Source organism: Megachile rotundata, chromosome 10, assembly GCF_050947335.1.
Source record: "Megachile rotundata isolate GNS110a chromosome 10, iyMegRotu1, whole genome shotgun sequence".
In the NCBI taxonomy this organism is placed as follows: Eukaryota; Metazoa; Arthropoda; class Insecta; order Hymenoptera; family Megachilidae; genus Megachile; species Megachile rotundata.
This window is the reverse complement of record NC_134992.1, coordinates 13,219,967-13,246,437: the sequence shown is the minus strand read 5'-3', so window position 1 is coordinate 13,246,437 and position 26,471 is coordinate 13,219,967. Positions and strand designations below refer to the sequence as shown.

Genomic DNA, 26,471 nt, shown 5'->3' with positions numbered 1-26,471 from the left:
CGTATCTTGTCCCCGATCTTTCCGTTCCGTTCACTCGATCGATTCTTTTTTCGTGTGTCGGCTTCGAACTGTTCCTTGTTCCTTGTTTCGGTGCCCCGTTTACGATCGATCAAGTAGCACCAATAATATCGGGACGTGGCTCGACGGTGCGACGCGCGTGTATGTTACATTCACCACGTGCGAACTCACCCACCCAATACAGGCAATCGAGCGAACAATTTCACTAAAATATCCAAGAAAAAATCATGCTATCACTGCACCACGAATGGAGTTTCTATCGATTGAGCTACAGCCTGATCGGTGATATACGAGAGAGCGAAGTTTGAGAAGCACGCGGCTGTTATTGTGAGAAAACGGTACGTTCAAACACTGCGGTTATGGCAACCCTAACGGTAGCCGTAGGAGACGAGTTTATTGTGGGGCTGGTGGTGCGGCAGGTAAACGTATACGTGATTCTGAACTGGTGGGCACATGCTACGATATCGACAGAGTGGCGGATAACCAAGTACTGAGAAAAAAAACACACCGTGAAACGCACCTAACTCACACGCGGACGCTCGTTAACTGAACCGACAAATACTCGCAAACCAACCAGACGCGCGCCTGTCGTCCCGAGCGATACCGAACAGCACCGGAAATGTACGAAGCCAGGTAGACAGAACCCGAAGCGTTCACGGAGTTTCACGAACTTTATCGAATGCGAGATTCAAGTCTTCCAGGCGTTAGCGCGCTCAAGCGAAGGAAAAACAAATCAACACGAATTTTTTATTTTTATTCGAATATTTCTATTTTTATTTACATCTTAACGTCGTAGAATACACATATGTTTCAATAATTCTTTCCTATGCTATAAAATATCGTCTTCTTTAAATTCGTGGTATCTCGAATATTAAAATTTCAAATTGAAAAATCGTTTCGGGTACATTCGAAGGATTACAAATTCGTTTCTAATTATAAATCGCGAGACCTTCCACCCGTTCGAAAGTCGCAAAAAAGGTATATTGCTAACGTGTACGATTTCAGTTTCTTTTTCAGCAATTTCAAAATCAGGTCTTATACGTTTTAAATACCCCTTACAGAATTAATCGCTCCATTAAACGAAGGTTATGCTGGGAATCTACGTGCCGTAACCTTACATGTCTGCGATAAACTATTTCGATAAAGGTAGTTGTAGATACGCGAAGGAGCTCGACTTACGTTTACCTATTCGAAAAGCCAGCACGTCTTGTACGGAGTTTTGAGTCGTACTGCACTCTGATGAACGATCTTCAATGACTAAAACGTAAGATTCGTTGATCCCCACCACCCACGTTATCTCGTGTCGTAGCGCATTTCTAATCATGACAATTACTACTTTCGCGTTATCGCAACCGCGTAATTTGCGTTTTCTTATTGCAAACTCGCATTGGCGTAACTATGATGTTCATTGAGGGTGGACCAGGTTCTTTATCACCAATAGTATTCTTGCACTAGATATTTTGGGATCTGGGGATTTTTGGAGCTGGGGATTTTTGGATTTAGGGAATTTTGGATTTGGGGAATTTTTTAACTGGGAATTTTTGGATTCGGGGAATTTTGGTATCTGGGAAATTTTGATTTAAGGATTTTTGGATCTAGGGAATTTTGGATTTGGGAAATTTTTGAACTGGGGACTTTTGGATTCGGTGAATTTTGGGATCTGGGAAATTTTGATCTAGGGATTTTTGGATCTAGGGAATTTTGGATTTAGGGAATTTCGGATTTGGGGAATTTTTGAACTAGGGATTTTTGGATTCGGTGAATTTTGGGATCTGGGAAATTTTGATCTAGGGATTTTTGGATCTGGGAAATTTAGGATTTGGGGATTTTTGGATTCGGTTAATTTTGGGACCTGGGAAATTTTGATTTAGGGATTTTTGGATTTGTGGTTTGTTGGATCTGGGGAATTTTGATCTAGGGATTCTTGAATCTCAGGATTTTTTGATCTAGGGATTTTGGGTCTAGAGAGATGTGGATCTAGGGATTTGGGGATGTGGAAATTTGAAGATTATGAAATTTAGAATTTAGGAATTTGGGGATCTGCAAATTTTGGGGTTTAGAAATTTTGGCTCTTAAGAATCCGGGACATTTTGGGATGTAGAATTTCAAGATTTTCAATTATGTACCTTTCAAGAATATCAATTGTGTACCTTGCAAATGTAAAAATTAAAAAATTTAGAGATACAGAAATTTAGAAATCCCTAACACAAAAACGTTCGATCATCAAGTTACGCCAATGCATATTCCTGCATCTCGCGTCATTTTATCACCGCAATTTATACGTCCAAGCACAAATTTAATCTCTTGATCGATTTTCCAGGAGCTACTATGACCATCCCTCACAGTATCGCACACGATACTGTTTCTCCGTATACACCTGTTTTCACACGGTTCCTTCCACGCTGCCTGCCAGCTGTTCCCCCAAAAAAACAATTTCTTATTCCATTCGATCCTCTTTGGTCCTAACGCTCCTTTTTCAGGAGTCGATAAATCGCTGCTTCCACGAAGCAAACGCGATTCGTGAATCTATGTACTCGTTCCTTCAACGCGTCCCATCGAGCGTACGTTTCTTGAACACCGTGTGCTCCTCGTGGATGCTCGGTTTGATCCTGGCTGCATCGCGACGCGTGTTCCCGTGCACAGGTGAAGACTCCATCGGCGACGAGGAATAATAGGACTCGTACTTTGTGCTGGTTTTATTTTTAGCTCGAACGTATTTCATCGACCGTTTCATGTTTTTCCTGCGACGTTTATCGGGTCTCTTTGTCTTCTCCCCAGGCTCCCAGTTCGAGGGAGACGAGCTCGAACGTTTCTCCGTTTCAGAACTGAAATTAAAAGTAACTTGTATTATTCGAGTTGGTGAGGAAAAGCAAGAGTTGAAAATTTGGAAATTTAAAAATTTGGGATTTGAAAGTTTTCATCTAACTATATTAGTCATCGAAAGCCAGATTGCACCCATACCGTTGATTCGAGAATTATCTTATCCGTAGACGTTGCGCGACGTCTGAGCTACGTATAATGACGCGTTTCTTATCATTGGTGTTCTTTTTTATGAATCGAAATTACACGGTCAATTTACTATCTGTCTATTTTTATCCGGAACTTCGTTTTATGGAGTCGTACCTTGTTTCGTCCAACGATGTGGTGGATGATTCGTTGGCAAACATTTTGGGGAAGTGGTAGAAGCGACATGTTCCACATAGTAATTTTCGTATAATCTGCAAAAGAGTACATATTTACTGGAGGAATGAGGTGAAGAAATTGTGGGATAACAAGTTTCTCTGAATGATAAATTAATAGAGGTACTTATAGCTAAAATCTATTTCTAGATGAGAAATATAATAACTTTTAATATTTCCTAGGTAGTCCATCTCTTCCTCTTAGTGTTTCTAGGACCTTAGTCCTTAATACTTATACAGGGCGTCTCACAATTAATGTAGGTATCCGAAATGGTAGCTGACGTGATTCTGTACAACTTTTCCCTTAGCAAAAATTCGCTCCGAAGCTTCGTTTTTGAATTATTAAGGAAAAACACAGACCAATCAGAGCGCGAGGCGCGCGCGCAGGCGCGAGATAGCTCCGCCTACCGGCTGAGCGCGCGAAAGCCTCGCGCTCTGATTGGTCCGTGTTTTTCCTTAATAATTCAAAAACGAAGCTTCAGACCAAATTTTTGTAAAGGGAAAAGTTGTTCAGAATCTCGAAACCTACCAATCTCAAGAGTTACACTAATTATGAGACACCCTGCAAATATTTTCAAGCTTATAAATCTACCATATCGTTTCAGGTATACCTTCGTGATCAGAAATCCCAGGAACACCTGTATAATCACCAAGGTGCTGGTCATGACGTACGCCACGATGACGATCCTAAGCAAAACAGGACTGACCACTTCAGCGCATCCGTTGGTATTAATGGTTTTAACATCGCCATCGATATCGTTGTGTTCGCAAGGAGCCATCGCTCTCAAACTGCAGCAGCTGAAAGGCACACCCCGATCCCTGTACTCCTCGTCGGATATCGGGCTTTGCGCCGCCATTTCTTCGCGGGATGCATAATCGACTCCCTGACGAACGAACAACGCATCATGACATCTTTACACGACGTATTCGTTGAAACGCTCTTGTACCGTAGAGTGAGTTACCCGTTTTGAATGGTGGATTCACCTGCCAGTCAAAGAGGAACCAATCTGCGTAGGAGGAATGACCGCAGCATTGAAAGATGAATTGTACCTCGTCGATGGCGTACTTGTAAGACGCTGCCCTCGCGTACAATCGCATCGAGCTGTTGAAAATGTCGATCAACGCCTCTTGACGAACGTTCATGTGATATCCTATCGACACCAAAGTGGTTGCGTTCATTATGGCGCAGACTGTGATCGCTATCAGCAGGCATTTCAGAGTTCGTTTCGTTTCCGCACAGCAACGTGGCACTTTTCGTCTGAAATTCACAAGATAATTTATCTAAACTCTACTTATAATAATTGAAAATAATAATATTAAATTATGTTCAAAATAATGTTAAAATCTTTTGCGAATTTTGAGTCAGTTAAAACTTTTGTAAATAGCAAATGTCGACAGAAAATAGCTCAGTCCCAAAAATGACATGTGTTGCCAAAGTTAAAACTTATACAACAGTCAGTTAACTCTCATTATATTGCCACTGTACAGCAAAAAATTGTTGAAATTAACAAAGTATCAAATTAACCAAAAAATTGCAATAATATCTACGTATACTAATACAGTTCATCAAAGAGCATGGAACCCCACATGAAACTAACAATAAAAGAATACCGTACGTGAAAGTCTGTCCAAAGGCGGCAATATAACGAGAATCTACTGTACCTAAAATCCTTGAAAGATCCGGTTATTTTTACGAAGGAAATAAGACAACGTCGACCGTAGAATTTGCAAAACATTATGAAATACTCACGCGCGTATGCTACGAACAGTTATCAACGCAGTCGGCAAGCCTAAGCTGACGTTTATCAGTGTAAATATGACGGGTCGTAAACCACCCGCGAATCGAATAATTTGCCATTCGGCGAATATTTCTAGAATCAGCATAAAAAAACGTTTCGCTTCGAAGATGGCCAAAGTGACTGCTACACCATAACCGAATCTGACTTCCCATCCGCAATTACAGGGGACTCTTGTCTTTTTTCGATATACCACGTTACTCCTTTGGCAGCTCTCGTTGCTCGACATTCAATTTGATGGGAGTCCCTCCGATCACTGGATCCTTCTTGATTTATCTGAAAACCTCTGCAATTGTTGTTATAATTGTAAGTTAAAGTTGTATATGTGATGGAAGAGACTGTTCAAGATTTAGTAGCACATCAAGTTTTAAGTTAGGAGCCAGGTTTTTTTTTTATTGAAATGTATGGATTTTTAGGGAGGTTGTAGGATTTGTGAGTTTTGTAGACTGTTTTGAGATTAATGGTGTGACTAGGATTTTTGGAAGATGTATCATAGCTGGGGGAGATAGAAATTTGAGGTGGTAGAAATTTGGGAAGGTAGAAATTTGGGGAAATAGAAATTTGAGGTAGTAGAAATTTGGGGAGATAGAAATTCGGGGAGATAGAAATTCGGGGAGGTAGAAATTTGAGGTGGTAGAAATTTGGGGAGATAGAAATTCGGGGAGGTAGAAATTTGGGAAGGTAGAAATTTGGGGAGTGAGGAATTGGGGAGTGTAGAAATTTGGGGAGTGAGGAATTGGGGAGTGTAGAAATTTGGGGTGTGAGGAATTGGGGAGTGAGGAATTGGGGAGTGTAGAAATTTGGGGAGTGGGGAATTGGGGAGGGTAGAAATTTGGGGAGTGAGGAATTGGGGAGGGTAGAAATTTGGGGAGTGAAGAATTGGGGAGTGTAGAAATTTGGGGTCTGAGGAATTGGGGAGTGAGGAATTGGGGTGTGTAGAAATTTGGGGTGTGTAGAAATTTGGGGTGTGAGGAATTGGGGTGTGTAGAAATTTGGGGAGTGAGGAATTGGAGAGTGTAGAAATTTGGGGAGTGAGGAATTGGGGAGTGAGGTTGGGGTGTGAGGAATTGGGGAGTGTAGAAACTTTGGGATGTGGATTTGGGGTGTGAGGAATTGGGGAGTGTAGAACCTTCAGGGTATATGAATTTTAGGTATTTAGATATTTAACAATTTGGAGATTCAAAATTTTAGGAGTTTGTAACTTTGGAAATTTGTGAATTTAAAAATATCCTACGTCCTATGTACCTAAACCTACATAAGGCCAAATCCACCAAGCCTATACCTAGTTACATCAACACATGAGTCCACAAACTCTTCAATAGATACCTGTTCTGCCTATCACTCCGACAAACAACTAAAGCCCCAAATTACAGCCTACAAGATAACGTAATTCCCAAGAAATAAAATCATCGTATCGCTTCATCATTACGGTATAAAAGGCAGTTTCGCAAAGTGTATTGTAATGCTTAACTATGTCAATTTAAGGAATTACAATGTGTCTTAAAATTGCGGGAGAACACGCAAGGTTATTATTCGACAAAGAATAATTTCGGCAGGAAGTTGTAGATAAAGAGACGCAATTATTTTACGTTTAAAATTAAGTTTCATACAAAGTTTGCATGGAATTTATTAACCGGAACTGTAACGATCATAAAAATGAGTTATGCAACTTGCTACATGTGTTCCATGTGTTTGTAGCCTGTATCGTTTCCAAGGTTAATTACTTGTGCGGCTAGCCTTCTGGTAACGTTTTCATTCAAATCGAAAATCCGATTAGCAGAGATCTTTTAATCAGATCTATTTGCCTTGCAAACGATCGGGAAGGATGTAGACAAGAGATGCTTAACTAAATGTGTATCGAAGCGTGTTAAGATCCGAATCGAATATTTTTGTAGATCACTGTTGGACACTCACCAGACGCCATTGTGTGTCAGAAAAGACAACATCCTTAAAATGTTTCACTTTTACGGATCTTCGTTAAAATTACAGAGAATGCACCATCGATGGGACATTGTCTTTGTTCTAAAACTAACTTCAGTTTTAAATCAGTGTCATCGTTCAGTCAATTAATTTATTAAAACGAACATAGGTACAGAAATAATCGTATTTACCATAGACATATATTTATGACGTATTTACTATAGACATAGATACACGTCTATGGTTTGTACATGATAAGTTACATTATTTACTTGGTATAAAAAATATATATAATTTAGGCGTAATTTTAAATACTGCACTTTTACGGTTACTCATTACAGGTACTTGAAGCTAAATTGAACACATTGTTTTAGACTTATTTTCTACTTGTAAGCTTTTACGTTTCATATAATAGAGGATAAAGAGGTATTAAGCATACTTAACAATTGTAACTAAAGCTTGAAACATTGTGCACATTATATACTGTAGAATTGTAAGACTATACTGTATAATATAAATTATAAATATAAATAATGTATACCTTGGAAGATAAATAAACATAACAAATATGGAATGTCTTTTTAAGCATATTGACTGCAAGGACAGTATGCTAATACCTCTTTGATACACTGTACTTTTTAGTATAAGATGTACCCATTGTATCTAGGATTGTGAGGAGCTAGCCTTGGATTGCTACATGTTGTAGGTTCCATTTAATGCACATTCTAGGAGCGGCTAGACCCACCCTAACATTAGTTACCTAGTTACATCTTACTTCTTATATACTAGGTTATATCTTACTTCTTATGTACTAGGTTATATCTTACTTCTTATGAACTAGGTTATATTTTACTTCTTATAACCTACATAGGTTACATCTTATTTGTTATAACCTAGGTTACATCTTATTTCTTATAACCTAGGTTACATCTTGCTTCTTATAACCTAGGTTATATTTTACTTCTTATAACCTAGGTTACATCTTATTTCTTGTAACCTAGGTTACATCTTACTTCTTATAACCTAGATTACATCTTACTTCTTATAACCTAGGTTACATCTTATTTCCTATAACCTAGGTTACATCTTGCTCCTTACAAACTAGCTTATCCCTTACTTCTTACAAACTACGTTACATCTTCTTACAAAAATATTAATACAGCACCTAACGCGTAACTTTTCCAATTGACTCTCAATAAAGCTCATCAAGCTTACCAATAACATCAAGCCTACTCTCAATTAACAGGATATTTAAAAATGTCAACATAAGAGTTCTTTATACCCAGCCTCCAAAACGCCAAAAACGGTAAATTCTCCGTCAGATACATAGCCAAACGCATCTGGCCATTAAAGAACATCCTGAACAACGTCGACCACCAATATGTAGGTTGCAACAAGTATTTATGAACCATCAATTGAAGATTCAGTATGAATCTGCTGTACCACGACATGGTGGACGTATCTGAAAACATTGTTTCAATTCTTTATTCGAGTAGAGACGTTCTTATTATTTTAATGCCAAGATAACTCACTTATTTTTAACGAATGATTATTGTTCGTGGCGGCGGAGGATGCCAGAATAAATGTGAACGCGACGAAGGCTTTTGGTTCGATGAAAGGATTTATTGGCCATAGTGATTCGATCAGGAGGTGACTCATCTTGTCGAAATCCTTATTTTCACGAGCGAGCGCGGGAAGGAAGATGTCGTCCAGGAGTCTTCTGCAGAGGGCTCGCACCTCTTCGACGCTGCCGTTGCAAATGTTGTACCTGCAGAAATATAATCATTGGTATAATCACTGATTTTATGAGAAGTGATGGGTAAACGCAGAGACAGATTGGGAGATATTGAAGATACAAAGATATGAACAATGATAAGATGAATATAGGAACTGAATGATATTCAAATATGAAAATATTAAAATTTATGGATACTTGAATCCATATGAAGGATATCTGAACCTAAGTAATCTGAATTTAGAAATATTTAGTAAAATTTGAAAGGAGAAGCGATGCTTGAACCACGAACTTGTCTTCCATTCCCAGCATGCTGCCAACCACCCTCCAGAAATGAATCAGTCCCTCAAGTTCCTCGGTGCTGTTGTCCGTCCCAAGATAGTCTCCGCTCAAAATGGTGAAACCCATGAATCCGAACTGAGTCAACGCCATGTCCAGTTGCGAGATCCTCTGGAAGCCAGCTTCCGAGCTTCTCCGAAAAGCTACGCAATGTTTTTTACGTACGATCTTCAGGGAATCGAGAAACCTACCAAAAAGGAAAACATTGGCTTTACAGGCAGTCTTGTTACGCGCGAACACGTGCTTCACGATTGATTTATTCCATGAGCTGGATCGAATTGCTTCGACGAATCTATTTGCCTTCTTCATCCTTCATCTTCCTACGCTCGTTTATTTTCACTCGCCAAATCTTCACCTTCGAATGGTTAAACAAATTTCAATCTTACGCTCAATTATGTGCCGGAATATTTTCGGCGAATGGCGTTTACACGATGTTAAAGTTGACGGACAAGTGTTTTGAGAAGTAAAATAAGAGTTACGAACGTGTAATTATACTTGAGGTATAATTTTTATAGTGGGTTCCTTTGGACGTTCGCTCTAATCAAAATATTTTGTAGTCCATGTGAAATTAGGGGGGGTTTAAGTCATCATTTTACTGGTTTCGAATTTGTTAAGGAATAACACCTACAAGTTTCTAAATTTGCAATTTTTATTTTTGCAAAAATAGCCTTCATTTGCGAATTTTTTTCTCAGAAACTACTCCACCGATTTAGCTAAATTCTTTTCTGTTTTATTCACGAAGAACTGTGCTATTTTAAAATATTTTTTGTAGCTTTGTCATCTGTTTTATAATAACGAAAAATTTCAAGGAAAACCAGTCAGAAGGAGAACACTAGTTGTGACACACCCTGTATTAATTTATAAACAGGCTTCACTTACGAATTTTTTTCTCAGAAACTACTTAACCGATTTAGCTAAATTCTTTTTTGTTTTATTCATGAAGGATTGTGCTATTTTAAAATATTTTTTGTAGCTTTGTCATCTGTTTTATAATAACGAAAAATTTCAAGGAAAACCAGTCAGAAGGAGAACACTAGTTGTGACACACCCTGTATTAATTTATAAACAGGCTTCATTTACGAATTTTTTTCTCAGAAACTACTTAACCGATTTAGCTAAATTCATTTTTGTTTTATACACGAAAGATTGAGCTATTTAAAAATATTTTTGTTAAGACCCCACTAAAGCACCCCTAGATACACATCAAGCTTGAACGAATACAGTAAATAAAAGTGATACGTTTACAAAACTCTCAACGAAGAGTTTAACAGAAGACACGGAAGATCAATGAAAGACGATGAAAGATCAATTGAACTCATATATTTGGAGCGTCGATGTTTCGGATTTTCCCAGACTGAAGATTATTCCGTCTGCACGTCAACCAGGGAATATATTCGGCAAGATGAATCGATTAAAATACCGGAGCTGCACGAGCCTGATTCCTCGAATGCCAATGAACGGTCACGACTTCGATCCTCTTCTACGGTATATTTTTGTCGCGCAGGATATTCGTTGTTCATTTCGCTTTCAACGTGTCTTCTTCTGCGCATCTTACTATCATAACGATATATGACATAATTTAGAGTAACCTACATAACATCGAAAGAGTTATGCAAATACGAAAGATCCTAAGGAAAAAGCACAACCGGTTATAATTTTATTCTTAAAAGAATTTATATCTATTTTAAACAAGTTATTACCTCAATCAGTTGACAAATCTTGTAAAGAATTTTGTTTTTAAGGCAATTAATATTTTATTGATTCTCGAAAGCATTGGTTGAACTGATGCATCATTTTCTTTAGAAATTTTGTGTTCATTCGATGAATATTTTAAATGATATTTGTTCATATAATATTTATATATATTATTTTTAATTCAATTCGTATTTTATTGAATCTCGAAAGCATTGGTTGAACTGATGCATCATTTTCTTTCAAAATTTTGTGTTCATTCGATGAATATTTTAAATGATATTTGTTCATATAATATTTATATATATTATTTTTAATTCAATTCGTATTTTATTGAATCTCGAAAGCATTGATTGAACTGATGCATCATTTTCTTTCAAAATTTTGTGTTCATTTGATGAATAGTTTAGATGATATTTATTCAGATAATATTTATATATATGACTTTTATTTCAATTCGTATTTTATTGAATCTCGAAAGCATTGGTTGAACTGATGCATCATTTTCTTTAAAAATTTTGTGTTCATTTGATGAATATTTTAAATGATATTTATTCAGATATTTTTTGAAGATATTTATTTAGCTGTTATTTATTTTGAAGATATTTTTTTAGGTGCTATTTATATATATATTTATTTATTTTCGTATTTAGATAATTTTTTAAGACATCTAACAAAGTGCAAAATAATTTGCACAGAACTTACTCTTGTTCAACTCCAGCTTTTCTTCCGTACCACGTCCAAGTGTGTAAAATGGTGGAAACGTATCTACGGAACGCAGCGCACGTTGTGCTACTTTGTCTGGTGAACATCAGCACGTCCTTGATCGACGGTATAGAGAATAAAACTATCAGTCCGCATAATTTAGCGATCATCATGGTGAAAGCGTTGTTATAAAACATCCTCTGGCCAAGTTCGAACTTCTTTTCATCGAAAAAAGACGGCAGGTTTGGTTGCAGCCATTGGAAGTCCATAAGGGTGTTCGCTCCATCTTTCAGGAGCGTTTGTACCCTCTTCTCTGCAACATCTGACACAAAAATAATGTATCTTTATATTATAAACAGATAATTAATGTTTCTCAACGAAGTAAATTTTATAAAATCACCGTATCAAAATGTACGTTTATCTCAAAAATAAAAAGAATTTATTTTCCCAAATCTCAGACTTCGAAACACATCAGTTCTAAATACTAACTCTTGAACTATGAATTCTGAACTTTAAAATCTCACATGTTTCGTGAATCCCCGAAAAAACTTTATCAAAAATCCGCGACCTTTAGTTTCGCAGCCACACGTGGCCATTCGTGTCACGAGAACTGTAGATATATTCAGATAAGGAATTAAATTGTTCGCGGCAACTGGATCAATGTTTTACATCGATCACAATGGTTCGGGGGGTTTGTAAAACATGTCCATACGTGTGGGTGATCCCGCGATTCGATAGGACAGAGTTCATTTGGTATTCAGAGCCATCGAAAGTGGATACATCTGTGCAATGTACGCGATCGGAATAAGAAAATGATCGGACACCCATAACGAGACGTAATCGAACCGAATGTGGTTGCACGCATTACACATGCTGTACACTTGATCAAAAATAGATTAAACGCTTCTTCCACGTAGCCATTGTTCGCAAAGTAACTATTAAAAGAGATTACGAAACATCGAGGCAATCATCGGGTTTGTGCTTACCAACTTTTCTTTCATGAATGAACTCGCGACGTGTGCGTACCGTTTATAAATTAAAATTCGATTAATTCGTCATCGTATTCGAACGCTCATATTTTTATGTACGATTCAACTAAAGTACCGTTCGAGGATTATCTCAAATATTTCGAAATAGTTTATCTACCACGTGTGTACAGTGGAAAGTTAGATCACCGGGATTATGTCATCGATGTTGCGTAAAAATTGCTTTCACCGAGCTACATTTCCATGCCTTCCTTTTATTGATCGCTGTTCTATTTCGTATATTAACGCCGTCGCTCAATTGCAATAATTGAAGTTCTCCGCTATTTGCACGAAACTGCACACGTGTTGCATTCGAAGCCAGCTTAAGAAAGTAAGCCGAGGTCGTCGGTTTCTATTCACACTTTCATTAAACACTGCATGCTTAGAACCTGTGTGCAATACCTTGAACAAAAAAATACCAGCAGAGATAACGCTTCTGCTAACTATGCAAATAACTTAACGATTCAATGTACAAGTGAAACGTGGTTCAACTACGCACGTGCAAATAAGATACAAAATCTTATTTCGTTGCAAGTAGGTCAACTTTTTACTATTCTGATCTAGATATATTGCATCAAATCAAAAACGGTGATCTAGTTATATCTAAGGACATCAGAGGCGTAGAGATATCGGCGATTTAGGCATTGCAGAGGTGTAAGGATTTCGGCTATCTAGGGATATTGACGATCTAGGGTTTTTTGTGATCTAGTGATTTTTATTGTCTAGGGATTTTTGTGATCTAGTGATTCTTATTGTTTAGGGATTTTGCTGTTTAGGAATTTTTGTGATCTAGTGATTTTGTTGTCTAGGGATTTTCGCGTTCTAGTGCTTTTGCTGTCTAGGGATTTTTGCGATCTAGTGTTTTTTCTGTCTAGGGATTTTTTCGGTCTAGTGATTTTTGCGATCTAGTGATTTTTGTCGTCTAGGGATTTTGTGATCTAGTGCTTTTGTTGTCGAGGGATTTTGTGTTCTAGTGATTTTTTGCGATCTAGTGATTTTTGTTGTCTAGGGATTTTTGCGATATAGCGATTTTTGTCGTCTAGGGATTTTGTGATCTAGTGCTTTTGTTATCGAGAGATTTTGTGTTCTAGTGATTTTTGTTGTCTAGGGATATTGTGATCTAATGATTTTTTGTCTGGGGATTTTGTAGTTTAGGGATTTCGGTGATTTAGGAATATCAGCGACGAATATCAGTTCTGCAGTCTAGGGATATAGGAACTTATGGGTATGAAGATATAGATATGTAGTGTCTAGGGATATTTGGATCCGTAGGTACAGAAGTGTAGGGATATTTCGATCCAAGAATAAATATTGGTTACCAGGACTCTAGGGATCTGGTATCTAGGAATCTTTTATATTTTACTGTACAGGACATATGCTCGTTTTCATATTCCACATACAGATATTCATTGTATAATTTGTAAAATATTATAATTTTAATTTATAACTTCGCATCTTCTTTATTCAAGGATGTGTTCCAAAAATAAGAGAAATCACCGTTCCGAATGAGAGGAAAGAAATTTCCATTTAAACCTCGTAAACTTTGTTAATTTCTTGGCACACAGTCAAAGAATCGAAGTATAAAACAAGATATATTTCCTACGCGCTTCACGAGCAACATTTATCGGTGGAAAATTGTTTAAAATTGACGAGCTTTACGTAAGAGTATAAATAAGGAGGATCGAGAAATATCAGATACCAACATACAATCATTCGTTAATACAAATATCCTGTACAAGACGGATACTTATGTTATGTAACTTAATGAACCGTCATTTGTTCGAACAAAATTTTACATCAAATAATATATTTGCATTTGTACTGACTCACAAAATTACCTGTTTTAGGTGTGCTTAGTCCGTGAAGCATTCGTGACAGCATGTGATATTAAGTCAAAGTATTTTTACGAATAAAGTGGTTTGGAATATTGAATATTATCAATAGTTTAATATTTAACATTTTATTCATTCGATATTAAATATCAAATATTCTAATACTTCAATATACCATAATTCTAATACTTCGATAATTTAATTTCCATCTCCCTGTATCGATATCTTACACATTTGAATATGGTAAAGTAATTAATGAAATCCTGAATAAATGAACATAGGATGCTGCTGACACCTTTCAAGAATGTCCGAACATCCACAATATTGAAACAGTTAAACTCATTCTCTTTACAAAGAAGTATTTCTCTGAAATACCGCCGCACCGTCATCGGCGAGGTACATCGACTCTTCCCGCAGCTACCCACTTACTTCGAATTGCAACAAAGCCAAAATAACTCGGCAAACGCGTCTAAAACCTGTACACGCAAAACGAGCCTCGGCATATTGAGGAAAAAGTGCATTACCGGTGCGATGAACTTTCTAAAAACGACACTGACCTGCCAGATCCGTTTGTTTCTCGTCCTCGATCCTGTTCATAGTTGCGTGGCACGCTCATAGAACCAACTCTTCTACTGATCTGTCATTGAGTGCACTGCACAGTGTAGCAACCGCGATAGAAACCACTACACCCTCGATCTCGTATCCGACACGGTTCAGCAAAACTGATTTATCACTGGACCACGATTATTTCGTAATTAAGTTACACGATTGATAACCGTCCTCCTCGATCCTTCTAGTGGCGTGTAACACTATGGAATGAAACAAGCAAGTTTCTACGGGACATCTTTGGAGAAAGGTAAGTCTCCTACCTTTCGCTCGCTCCTTCCTTCTCCTGCTCCTGCAACGTACAGTGCACGTAGAGCAATAGCATGCCATGATATTGAAACCTGGCAATCATATTCCAACCTAAAATTAAAGGTTTACGGGCATCTGCGTCGTAAACAATGTGCATAATAGATTGGACGAGTACTTGAAGTTTTTATCCTTGTAGGTTATTTTTTAGACGTAGGGAATTTTTATGTTAATATATGTTGTGGGTGATATTTTATTTAATTTGTGTTGTTCGAATTATGGGTAGATAATTATGCGTTGTGTTATCATTGTATTATATTGTGGGTTGTATGACCACATGTTGTATGGCCACGTGTTGTTACCACGTGTTGTATTCAACATGCTACATTATGCATTGTACGTGCACACTGACGTCAGAATTTTCGGGGAGCACCTTCTAAGTTTTATTAATAATACCATTGAAGGATGTGGAAACTTTGAAATTTGGAAATATGAAAATTTTCAGAAAGTGAAAAAAATATGTCAAATGCAGTGTTCGTCGCGTTACGTACGAACAGAAAGGGAAAGTGTTCACTATTACTTTCATGTTCCTTCTATCGTTATACTGATACGTGTGTACAATGAACTTGTCGTTATGCTGCCGGTACACCGGTGAAAGTAGCCATATTTTCGACATCGTTATTCGTGTTGCACGTTAGTTAACTCAACACATGTCGCATGCACTTCCCAACGAATGAGATCCTGAATCTTTATTCGCAGAAACGATGTTAAACAATGTTAGAAATTTTATTAGTAATGGTAGGCTCCTTTATGAATCGTATACTTAATATCGTACTCATAATACTATTTTATACAAATTTGATTAAAACAGTATAATGCACAAAGATGGTACTAATACATTTCGAATAGGTATCTTGTGTTTAGTTAAGGATTCACGATTTATGTTAACACACTGAAGTGCTAATCGGAAAGTAAAGACGAAGAACAAGGATGCAAATTTAATTAAGTGGTACAAAAGGATCACGTAATTTTTAAGTTGAAAAGAAAATATGAATATCTGATCTTTTTTCTATGTTTCTTTAGAAGCTAAGCAAAAAACGTCGTTCACTTCTGTGCTCGCTAAATGCACCATTCAGTTACAGAGATCGAACATTAACCGCGCCATTTAAAATGTTTAGCCATCTAACGGTGAAAGGTCGAACTAATGGAACTAAATTTTGGAAATGTTATTTTCTATAGTATCGATGAGACACAGCATAGTGTGCGAACTGTTCTGAACACATAATACATATTTTCGGACCGACAGAATATGTTGCAAGCAGCATAAAGTCAATATTAATGAATACATAATAAATACATAGCTTATTAATCAATAAAATCAATATAAATTGAATTTAAAAAAAAAATCGAACAAGTGGCGCCATCTCTCCGGCGAACAGGGTGAACTACACGTATTTGAAACAGCAGTTTAATTAGTTCCTATTTTCACCGCTAGATGTCCACGGAGTTTGAGATTCTCGCTCGAAAGTTGAATACGAGCCATCTAGCGTTGAAGATAGGAACTAATGAAAGTAGAGTTTCAAATACGTGTAGTTCACCCTGTTCGCCGGAGAGATGGCGCTATTTGTTCCATTTTTGAAAAATGTTATTTTTTATTTAGGCATTCCCGCCATTTATCGCTAGATGACGCTGGCCGCAAAAAGGTTATGTTGGCCACTGATGTAAATATATCGTGCTTAAATCATTAATTGTTTCTATAGTTTTACATTCATGTAATTAAAAACATTCAAACGAATATGTTTATAAAAAATCTGTTTAAGTATCAGTCGCGTAAAGCATGTCATCGATTTGTACATGCTGAAACGAAAAAAAAAGTTGCACCACAATGGTTAAAACCTATTGGATATGAAACGAATATTACAATATATAATCCAGTAGCTAAATGTAAGGTACCATTAATCTTGAAAAATAAAAATTTTCTTTCTTGGTACGTTTGTGGTCCAACAGTATATGATTCTGCACATATTGGACATGCAATGTAAGACTCAAATTTAATTCAAATTACATGGAAAAGTAGCTGTTGAATTATAAAAATGTTTCTTCTAGGACTTATATGAATTTGGATATTATTAGAAGAATTTTAACAGATCATTTTAATCTAAACGTAATAATGGTAATGTGTATAACTGATATAGATGATAAAATAATAGCAAGTTCGAAGAGAAAACAGCTGAACTTCAAGGATTTAGCAAAATATTATGAAGATGAATTTATTGAAGACTTGAAAACGTTGAATATTATCAAACCTAACTTATATTGCAGAGTTACTGATTATATACCTGAAATTATCCAATTTGTTAATGGTATTGTAAACAAAGGCTATGGCTACATTGCCACAGATGGTAAAAGCAGTTGATAATTGCAATGATAACTGCATTATTATTACAGCATTTATATCAAGTAATTTTGGCTCCTGTAGGGTCTGTGTATTTTGATACAAGCAAATATGATATGTATGGAAAGCTTGGAATTCCATTACCAGATAGTGCTCATCCTGATAAAAAGTCAGCATTAGATTTCTGTTTATGGAAAGCATCAAAAGAAGGTGAACCATTTTGGGAATCTCCATGGGGTAAGGGAAGGCCAGGATGGCACATAGAATGTAGCACAATAGCAAGGTAATATCATTTGCCAAAAAGCAGAATGTATTTCCTTATGAAAATAAAAATAAGTTACATCTGTTTATATAATATAAGTACATATAAGCTTATGTTTAAATTAGCACAGTTTTTGGAAATTGTGTGGACATCCATAGTGGTGGAATAGACCTTGCTTTTCCACATCATGAAAATGAAGAAGCACAATCATGTTCTTATCATGAAGTGCAACAGTGGGTGAACTACTGGTTACACTGTGGGCACTTGTTCTTAGAAGATGCAAAAATGTCAAAAAGTTTGAATAACACAATTAGTATAAGAGAATTTCTAACAAAGTATACAGCAAATCACTTGAGGATACTTTGCTTGCTTTCTAATTATAAAAATGGTACATTATTTCTAATGAATTATTTGTGGAATACTGATTTTTTTGAGCATTTATTTATTATGTTTTGTAGGTCTTAAGTTTTCGGATCTTGTGTTGAAGAACGCGGTATCCATACTACATAAAATTGAACATTTTCTTAATGACTGTGATAATTACATTAATGGAAGATGGAATATTGGCAATGTAGATGAAGTTACATTGTTAAACGTTAGTTCTTCGCTATATTTTATTATATGCATGTGTATGAACATGTTTAAATATGGAATCAATATTATATTTCAGTGCTTGGACGAAACGAAAAGTAGCGTTGAACCCGCGTTAGCAGACGATTTTAATACTCCAAAGGCTATGAAATCACTCTTGAACTTAATTGATTTGGGCAATAAAATGTTGCATGATCCTAAAGTAAATATAATTTGGTATTAATGTTAATGTATTACGAATAACAGTTGTAGTGGTAATATTATTTCATTAAACATAGGACAATAACAAGAGAAGTGTGTCGGCTGTAGCTGCAGTATCAAATTACATATCGACGATGTTCGCAACATTTGGCATTTTACATTCCTCGGCAACAGATGATCATAGATTGAATAATGTTGTTGAATGCTTTGTAAAATTCCGGAGCACTGTTCGAAATAGGGCTTTAGAACAAGATGTGAAGGATAAAATTATATTAACGGCATGTGATGAAGCACGATCAAATCTTTCAGCTTGTGGAGTAACAATAAAGGTAAACTATTTAAATAATGCGATACATACATTGTAACAACATAATTTTATTTTAACTTTAGGACCTGAAAAGTGAAACGGTTTGGAGCATTAAAAAATTCTAACAGAATAAAATTGTATTATAAACCAGCAGTTTTAATAAAAAATTGTATTTACACATTTCTTATACTGATTCCAAAGAAATAATATCCGTAATTATATTATTAATCATTTGAATCAGTAACATTCTTGACCTTTTTTGGGTTCTCATCAGTGACTTGAGTCTCTGAAAGTTTTCGTTTCCTTTCAGCTTTCTTTTCTGCCATTGTTTTTTTCAGTCCTTTCATCTTTCTGGTTTGAATGCTATTAAGATTCTGTGCTCCAACATGTATACGACCGAAAGTCGTTCCAAGATTATCTTTAGAAATATTCTTTTTCTTTTTAACCTGTGGAAAGCAAAAATTGAATGTGGAGTAACTGATTAATGACATGAATGACTTTTCTACAACAACAGTTTTACCTTCAATTCTTTTGGTTGTTTGCAAGCTTGCTTGAAGAGATCTTGAGAAGCAAGTTTTGTACGCCTACATACTAAATCTGCCCTTGGCCCTATTTCTTCTAATTCAATCCTTGGTATTCTACAGTCAGACTTCTTTAAAAGTATCCTATAACTCCGTAACATTATCTTATTCTCAACAGCTGTGAAACTTAGAACATGTTCAAGACCTTGTAGTCTAATCTTTTCTGCAGACTCTCTATGAAACATATCCACCAATAAATTTTTAATCCTATTCAGTTCATGATTATTTTCAAAAAGTTCTCCATTGAAAACCAACAGAGGCTTAATTCCCTCTGAAATTTTTGGAACTTTAAAATCTTTTAAAGCTTTATAATTTTCTATGCCAAACTCTGCCATATCTAATAACGTATTCTCATACATTCTTCCTAATACAAGATTGTGAGGACGTTTTTTGTTATGCAGTGCAATCATGAAGTGAGGAGCATTATATTTTGCAGCATGCTTCTCAAAAAGTGTTACATCCTCAAATGGTAATACATCATTTTTCTTTTGCATCAACACTGCATTTGGTTTCTTTAAAGTATACTAAAACAAAATATGGATATTAGCAGGTATCTAAAATGTACGTTGTTACTTCCTTCTGTTCAACCTACTAGGTCCTTCATAAAATCCACTACTATCGGAGAGGTATTTTTACCCTTGTAACACAAAGTCTGTTTAACATCTTCTATTAATTTAGGTTCTTTTTTCAAAATAGCTCTTTTACCTCTGTGCGTAGTTGGCTTCCTGCAATAAGTCATTTATATTATACATTCATTTTCAGGAGACAGGTTGAACATAACCAAAGTATATTATTTGATGCATAAGTTGATACTTACACCACTCTGGTTATTGCAGGCATTGTGATGGGTTTTCAATTTGCACTTCTTTAGAATAATAAAAATATTATAATTTATAGATATTTATTGTTTGAAACATGTCATACATCTATTGCACGTGTTTCTGTAAACTGAAAACAACAAACTAGGTGGAGCTCGCAGCGCATTTCTGCGGCGCGGGAAATCTTTGCATTTAAAAATGAGATTTGAGAATTTAGGGATTGAGGTATTCTGAAATTTTAAATGTAGGTTATCAAACATTCTGTGCTTTAAATTTATATATTTTGGTTATAAAATATTACATTCTGTACATATGGGAGGTTTGATAATTTTGTCGGCTCCTGACAAGGACTGTCAGTGTCTCTCAGTCTGGAGAGGATCTTCACGGCCATATAGCGAGACTCTGTTGTAGATCTCTACTTTCCACTGCAAACCAGATAAAATACGTCTATCATGTAAACTTTTCTTACTGTTTTGTGTGATATTTTTAATTAGAATAGTGAAGTGCAGGTGTAAATAATAAAATAAAAATTGAAATAATCAAAATAGACTTGAGAATTGATTTCATCAGTGTGGGACATTGTAGACACGTAACATGCAATGTTAAATACTTTTATTACACATATGCTGTAATTCCTAATATATGTATATGTATAATGTATTTATAATAATAATCAGATAATATCATCTTACGTCTCTATACAAAAATAATTACAATAATAATCGTTATTGGCATAGGCAAAATCGTTATTTATTGAAATTTATTGAGCACAATTATTTTTGTTTCTTATTTTACACAAGTAAACCTATATTAAAAGTCATTTAAAATTATAAGATCTTAATTATCTCTTACACATACACACATTTATAAGATGCGTATGCTTGTATCGTGTATATTTATATTTAAATTCATTCTGTAATACCTACAACGCATACTAACAATATATCAAAGTCTTTTGTTACACTGGTAATATAAGTTTTTGACAAAATACTGAATATTTCTCCATCTTTCCCTATTTTTTTTTCCTCTCTCTCCTCGCTTATATCTTGTTTCATCTTTTTTTTCTAAATCGTATTTCCATCGTTTCTTCTACGTCGCATTCATTTTCACACTGGTATATAATTCAATCTTGTATTTCTATTTCGTATGTGCGAACAATTTGATAGCCTTAAAGAACATTCGAAAGTGTAAATTTTCGTTCGTGTACTTACTCGAAAAACCCTGATTAGTTCGTGATCATTAAGAAAAATTTCGCCGGCAAACAGTTCGTTCGCGAACCGTTCGACTTTCGAACATTCGGTATTTCACATTAATTACACGCTATCTCGGGAAACGATCACGCGGAGATAGAGATTAAACATTGTATGTAACCGTAAAATGTCCGTGAACGCTTGTCGTTTCGTACAACATTGGCTAGAACTTTCGATTTATAAAAAGTGGTATAAAATTCATATCGTGAATCGAGCTTATCGAGAAAATTCAGAATCGATCGAATGGAAGAAACTTCGTAACTGGATGCCAGGGACATAGGTAGACGTAGGTGTCGTTTATTAAAGTAACAGTAATGGTATGTTAGAACTACAGTATCGATAGTCGTTTGCAAGAAACGCGAGCTTAAAAATATTCGAATTCGGTTTATCCGTACAAACGACCATTCGTTAACTCGAATCGTTTTCAACGAAGTGTTGCACGACTCGATGGCGAGCTTCCTCAAACAAAATACAGCAACCAATCTTCAGATTTCTGGAAATTTTCAAATTTTTAAATTTAGAAATTCGGAATTTTTCAAATGTACAAACTTTGGAATTCTCAAATTTAGAAATTTGCAAATTTTCAATCACACAAATTCTCAAATTTAGAAAGTTGCAAGTTACTACGTAAACTTTCAAGTTGCTACGTAAACATTCAAGTTAATACGTAAACTTTCAAGTTTTTAAATTTGACAAGTTAGAAATTAATCAACTTTAGAAATCTACAAGTTTGGAGCTCTTTTTACATTATTCTTCAAAGCTGATTCTGTTTCTCAATATTCGATGAAAGGAAACTTAAATCTAATGTACAATGGAATGTGTATAATAGACAAAACTCTGTGACCAAACTGCGGCTTACTAGAATTAAAAGAAAGCAAAATTACAAGCTGGAATAAGATCCGTACGAGCATGCTATATTCTGCAACAATCCCCAATTACTTCGATGCACAGTGCAATGGCACTGCAATGGTATGGCACGTATTACGTAATATAAACTTTGCACACTTCTTCCTTTTTCCATTTTCCTATTCTCAGTCTTCCGTTTCCGCACGAAACACGACGAAGCGTTCGTGAATTCTATTCTCGTCACGATTCGTCGTTCTTCTTCTTCAAACGTGCAATCCTCTAGCAGGCAACCTGTCTATAACGTAGGGTGATCATATCTTTAACTACCACTTTTCCCCTATAATACATATGGAAAATAAAGAGTTAATAAGCATCTTATAAGCCAAATCATTATATAGACTAAAATTAGTGAAATTAGTAATTAATATAAACATAGTAGTAAAACTAGTGTAAAGTAGTAAGTATATAAAATATTGTTCAATGCATTAATGTAAACTTTGTTATTAAAAAACTGATACTTTGGTTGCAATAGAGCTTCTACGTATAAAACTCTAACACAGGGATCATCAAAGAGTGGCTCTTGATTCACTTGTGGACTGTGAAGTTTAGGACTCTGCAAGTTTGGGTCGTTGGGAGATCTGATAGTTTGGGATTTTGCAACGCTGGGACCAAGTCACTTTAGCAATTTATCAGTTTAGGGTTTTATAACTTTGGAATCTTTCAAAATTGGAAATCTGATAATTAGGGACTTCATAATTTCAGGACCAACTTCAGAAATTTAGAGGCTAGATTCTGCAACTTTGGGATCTGGGACAATTAGAAATCTGAGTGTTTGGACTTACAAAAGTAAGGAATTACAGTGGATCAAAATTACCACCTCCAAAAGTGAATCTCGACCCAAAAAGATTTGAAAATCCCTGTTCTAACAATTCTAAAGAAAAGAGAACTAAAAGGATCAAATCCTTTCCCTCCTTTCCACACGATCACCTTACCAACATTCTAACTTAAACGCTCTAGGCTAAATAAAGATTACATAAGTAGCGGGTAACTATTCCGTTCAAGAAAAAAAAAGAATCATTTCCTCCCTCAGGACGGTTAAAGCTTTCGAACTGAGCAACGACCGTACATACATACAGAATGAGTTTAAGATAACCAACAGACTCGTATATATTACATATCTCGAAAATCGTCAAATTTGTGTCATTTTTTTCCCTTCTCATTTAAATTCTATCCACGATTAAATAACATTGTTATAATAACACCGCATTTATCTAAATCTGTACATAGAAATTTCCCGCCATTTCTGTCCAACAATAAATAATTAAGCTGCTGAAAAAACACGTTGTAATGTGTCGAGTTTCGATGCACGCTTAATAATATGTGTATACAATACCGCCGTAATTCTATCGTACCTCTACAATTACACTTCGTCAAACATAATACTGAACGAAAACAATTAAAGATTCGCCGTCATTGATTGTACTTCAGGGCATCGTCGAACAACCGCGTTATAGCTTTACCGAGCGGAAGTGAAGCTCGGTGTAATTTTTGTGGAAAGAAATTTATTGTTAATTCAATTAAAAACAAGGTAGGGGCACGTTATAATACATTTTTTATTAACTAGAGCCATTTGCGTTGGTGTAACTAGGCTGGGATGGAGTGTAGAAAAGTTAGAAATTTTCGAAGACACAAATTCCTAACTTTCCACATTTCTAAATTTCCAAATCCCAAGTAACAATATTTTCGAATCATTAAATTTCCAAATCCCTGAGTCCCTAAATGCCCAGCTTCCTAAATCTCCCAAATTCAAAAGATGCAATTTTTCAAACCTGCATTCATAAATTTCCAAATACAGAAAACTCCAAATTTCCATTAATAAATCTAGTAAATAAGCAACATAATCTAGTTACACCAGCACTCATCTCCGCGGTGACAAACTGAACACCACACGATATTAGCTTGCCACGAGACGCGGCCGAACTAAAGCGGGCCGGCGGCGTGCGTCACATATATAGTCTAATAAGGCCCGCGCATGCGCACTCGAATCTTCACTTCTGCTCCGCGCACCTATACACTTACGAACTAAAACGTGCAACGGAATCGTAATTATCGATCGTGTCGATGAATCGCGGCACTTAATTTTGCAATCTCTCGAGATCTTGTTTCATTTTTATTTTTCGTTACGGACGGCTGAAAGGGGTCCGTTAATTTGACGCTGTTCGATATCCAGGACCATGTCGATCGCTGCGCTATCGGTCGTTTTACCCGCGAAACAGAACAATTTTTCCTACACGAACAATCGATGTCGCGACACCTCGCGGTTCGAGAGATCGAACTCTATCACAAATCATTCGGAAAGCATATTTATAATATATACTCGTACTATATTTCGCGCGAACATTTCTTTTCATTTTTTTTATTTTTTGTTAAATTACTTTCATCGTTCTCCGTTTAATTTTCGTAACATTCGTAAAGAGAAAGTTTAATCGGTAACGTTGTCCCGCACAACGAAGCGTTCTCTTTTTCCTCCTCTTCCTTATTATAAAGAGTTTAACTTTTTTAGCAACGGATGAGTCGAGAAACATGTAAGAGCGAAATCTGACATCGATTGAAGAGCTTTTTAAAATCATGTCGTTGGCGTGTTCGAAACTGGCGGCGTGTCGGTGCGCCATATTGAATTACCCGATTGACTGATCGTGGTGATCTGTGAACATACAAATTTTATATTTAGTAGGATATATTATTAGACACATATTTAGTAACATTTAATGAAATCAATTTTACTACCTTCTTAAGTTATTGACAATAATAAATATTACATGAAAATATTTATTTCTCTCAACACAATTGTCATAACCTTTAAGGGGGACCTTTAGACAGATGGAAATAAGCTGATATTTCTGAATTTTTTTTTGATAGAACACCTCATCAGGTATAATTTATTATAACTATTGTCTATTACAGTATTTAAGATTCTAAAGGTATTGCCACCCTTAAGCACCACAGTAGCCTCAAACTTAAATCTGGCAAAATGCTTCCATTCTCTTCATTAAAAACTAAATATAAATTATTCAATAAATTTGTTGTTCACTGTGTTATGAAATATTTAAAAGTAAAGACTAAGGCATCATAGGCTAAGTCAACTTAAACCACGAATTTAAGATCTCACAATGATAATAGCACTATCACACAAGGTTATCACACAGAAGTCTATAATACTAAATAGATAATATCAAAGAAAATAAATAAGTTGTAGATAAATCTATAAATAAGTAGATAATCACTATAATTGAAAATAGAAAGTGAGAGCAAAGTTACAGAGCGTCTCGTGAACAGTTATAGATCTATCGTCACCTTATTGTCGTGTCCGATTAATGGAGTTTCTGCCGTGGTTTCGTCGCCGCTGCGATTCATGTACGGATGTGGGGGCGGCACATAAATCGGCTTAGAATGACTGGCGACTTGCGCGTAAATCGTTGGTTCCTGGATTGGTTGCCTACGCGTCAGAGTCGACATGGCCAGCAGTTGAGGCCGCTGGATATTGGATACCTGTACCGGCTGATAACAATTAGGAGGTATTCGTCGGTTGCCCCGAAGCGACAGCTCGGCGTACGTTAGCTCTGATCCCTGTAAAATTATGCAAATCGATTTAATAACCATTTTCCCTTTGAAACCGTGCAAAAGTATCTCGTGAAACTTTCAGACTCCGTAGACAGATTCGTCGATTCGATTCGGATTCGAATTTGAAGAGAGATTTGATATAAAACGTGACGGATTTCAAATCGAACGTTTTTAAACGAATGGGAATCGAACGTTAAACGAACGAGAAGTCGAACGCTCTAAGCAAATAGGATTTGAAATTTTATGTTTTTAGATGGATTTGGGATAGAATGTTTTTTGGAACGTCGGAAATTTTGTTGACTGATTCTTTTTGAGTATTTTGATTAACACGGGTACTCACGTTGTTGGTGGTGGTGAAGGTACTGGCGTCCGTTCGTGGCTGGTGCAGCACGTAGCGGGGTGAAGTGCCCTTGCACAGCTCGGCGTAAGAATTTTCTGTGAAAACACATTTCCGAATATAACAGTCGACTCAGGAATTTTTTACGTGGGCTTATCTTGGTAAAACT

The 26,471-nt window shown here is 36.0% G+C and overlaps 5 protein-coding genes across 13 annotated transcripts in view; 1 reads left to right on the top strand and 4 right to left on the bottom strand.

Annotated features, from left to right (window-relative positions):
• Window positions 1–61: 61 nt before the first annotated feature.
• Window positions 62–7,010, bottom strand: LOC100880085 (uncharacterized). Of its 2 annotated transcripts, none has more exons than XM_012289840.2 (6): window positions 6,908–7,010; window positions 4,948–5,279; window positions 4,182–4,455; window positions 3,809–4,081; window positions 3,142–3,236; window positions 62–2,843 (listed from the first exon to the last, which is right to left on the bottom strand). In XM_012289840.2, the coding sequence occupies exons 2-6, from the start codon at window positions 5,220–5,222 to the stop codon at window positions 2,561–2,563; spliced, it is 1,200 nt and encodes a 399-aa protein (XP_012145230.1). In that variant the 5' UTR covers window positions 5,223–5,279; window positions 6,908–7,010; the 3' UTR covers window positions 62–2,560. The 2 variants fall into 2 exon arrangements, with proteins under 2 accessions (XP_012145230.1, XP_076392281.1); XM_076536166.1 differs by having other exon boundaries at window positions 4,948–5,269.
• A 40-nt stretch (window positions 7,011–7,050) lies between these two features.
• LOC100880200 (uncharacterized) lies at window positions 7,051–15,257 on the bottom strand. 3 transcript variants are annotated; one of them, XM_012289841.2, is made up of 6 exons: window positions 15,111–15,253; window positions 14,799–15,050; window positions 11,385–11,706; window positions 8,941–9,174; window positions 8,446–8,681; window positions 7,051–8,375 (listed from the first exon to the last, which is right to left on the bottom strand). In XM_012289841.2, exons 2-6 carry the CDS (start codon window positions 14,836–14,838, stop codon window positions 8,149–8,151), a joined length of 1,059 nt encoding a protein of 352 aa, XP_012145231.2. In that variant the 5' UTR covers window positions 14,839–15,050; window positions 15,111–15,253; the 3' UTR covers window positions 7,051–8,148. The 3 variants fall into 3 exon arrangements, with proteins under 3 accessions (XP_012145231.2, XP_003705260.2, XP_076392284.1); XM_076536169.1 differs by having other exon boundaries at window positions 8,194–8,395; window positions 15,111–15,257; XM_003705212.3 differs by lacking the exon at window positions 15,111–15,253 and having other exon boundaries at window positions 14,799–15,090.
• Window positions 15,258–16,756: 1,499 nt separating this feature from the next.
• On the top strand, window positions 16,757–19,029 carry CysRS-m (cysteine--tRNA ligase-like protein, mitochondrial). The gene is made up of 8 exons (XM_012289850.2): window positions 16,757–17,131; window positions 17,200–17,495; window positions 17,573–17,771; window positions 17,876–18,138; window positions 18,209–18,345; window positions 18,421–18,543; window positions 18,620–18,871; window positions 18,933–19,029. Exons 1-8 carry the CDS (start codon window positions 16,890–16,892, stop codon window positions 18,972–18,974), a joined length of 1,554 nt encoding a protein of 517 aa, XP_012145240.2. The 5' UTR covers window positions 16,757–16,889; the 3' UTR covers window positions 18,975–19,029.
• Non3 (Ribosome production factor 2-like protein Non3) lies at window positions 18,898–20,417 on the bottom strand. Of its 2 annotated transcripts, XM_012289848.2 has the most exons (5): window positions 20,248–20,417; window positions 20,023–20,155; window positions 19,370–19,954; window positions 19,027–19,295; window positions 18,898–18,935 (listed from the first exon to the last, which is right to left on the bottom strand). In XM_012289848.2, the coding sequence occupies exons 1-4, from the start codon at window positions 20,268–20,270 to the stop codon at window positions 19,074–19,076; spliced, it is 963 nt and encodes a 320-aa protein (XP_012145238.2). In that variant the 5' UTR covers window positions 20,271–20,417; the 3' UTR covers window positions 18,898–18,935; window positions 19,027–19,073. The 2 variants fall into 2 exon arrangements, with proteins under 2 accessions (XP_012145238.2, XP_003705204.2); XM_003705156.3 differs by lacking the exon at window positions 18,898–18,935 and having other exon boundaries at window positions 18,985–19,295.
• A 556-nt stretch (window positions 20,418–20,973) lies between these two features.
• Window positions 20,974–26,471, bottom strand: part of LOC100883369 (protein turtle homolog B) — a 613,440-nt gene continuing 607,942 nt past the window's right edge. For all 5 annotated transcript variants that reach the window (XM_076536156.1, XM_076536160.1, XM_076536159.1 and 2 more), the window contains 3 exons: window positions 26,306–26,400; window positions 25,699–25,971; window positions 20,974–25,048 (listed from right to left, as the gene is read on the bottom strand). In XM_076536156.1, coding sequence (XP_076392271.1) covers window positions 24,971–25,048; window positions 25,699–25,971; window positions 26,306–26,400 — 446 coding nt within the window. In that variant the 3' untranslated portion in view covers window positions 20,974–24,970. The remainder of the gene's footprint in view (window positions 25,049–25,698; window positions 25,972–26,305; window positions 26,401–26,471) is intronic.

What these genes read in the sequence shown, in the direction of transcription:
- LOC100880085 (XM_012289840.2), bottom strand. Translation starts at nt 5,222, where the DNA reads ATGTCGAGCAACGAGAGCTGCCAAAGGAGTAACGTGGTATATCGAAAA. An exon ending in GGTTCCTCTTTGACTGGCAG is followed by an intron (nt 4,082 to 4,181) that starts GTGAATCCACCA and finishes TTCGTTCGTCAG; the next exon opens with GGAGTCGATTATGCATCCCG. An exon ending in TGGGATTTCTGATCACGAAG is followed by an intron (nt 3,237 to 3,808) that starts GTATACCTGAAA and finishes ACTCTTTTGCAG; the next exon opens with ATTATACGAAAATTACTATG.
- LOC100880200 (XM_012289841.2), bottom strand. Translation starts at nt 14,838, where the DNA reads ATGAACAGGATCGAGGACGAGAAACAAACGGATCTGGCAG. An exon ending in AAAGCTGGAGTTGAACAAGA is followed by an intron (nt 9,175 to 11,384) that starts GTAAGTTCTGTG and finishes CCTTTTTGGTAG; the next exon opens with GTTTCTCGATTCCCTGAAGA. An exon ending in TAATCATTCGTTAAAAATAA is followed by an intron (nt 8,376 to 8,445) that starts GTGAGTTATCTT and finishes CAATGTTTTCAG; the next exon opens with ATACGTCCACCATGTCGTGG.
- CysRS-m (XM_012289850.2), top strand. Translation starts at nt 16,890, where the DNA reads ATGTTTATAAAAAATCTGTTTAAGTATCAGTCGCGTAAAGCATGTCAT. An exon ending in GAATGTAGCACAATAGCAAG is followed by an intron (nt 17,772 to 17,875) that starts GTAATATCATTT and finishes TGTTTAAATTAG; the next exon opens with CACAGTTTTTGGAAATTGTG. An exon ending in AAATGTTGCATGATCCTAAA is followed by an intron (nt 18,544 to 18,619) that starts GTAAATATAATT and finishes CATTAAACATAG; the next exon opens with GACAATAACAAGAGAAGTGT.
- Non3 (XM_012289848.2), bottom strand. Translation starts at nt 20,270, where the DNA reads ATGCCTGCAATAACCAGAGTGGT. An exon ending in TGGATTTTATGAAGGACCTA is followed by an intron (nt 19,955 to 20,022) that starts GTAGGTTGAACA and finishes ATTTTGTTTTAG; the next exon opens with TATACTTTAAAGAAACCAAA. An exon ending in AACAACCAAAAGAATTGAAG is followed by an intron (nt 19,296 to 19,369) that starts GTAAAACTGTTG and finishes TGCTTTCCACAG; the next exon opens with GTTAAAAAGAAAAAGAATAT.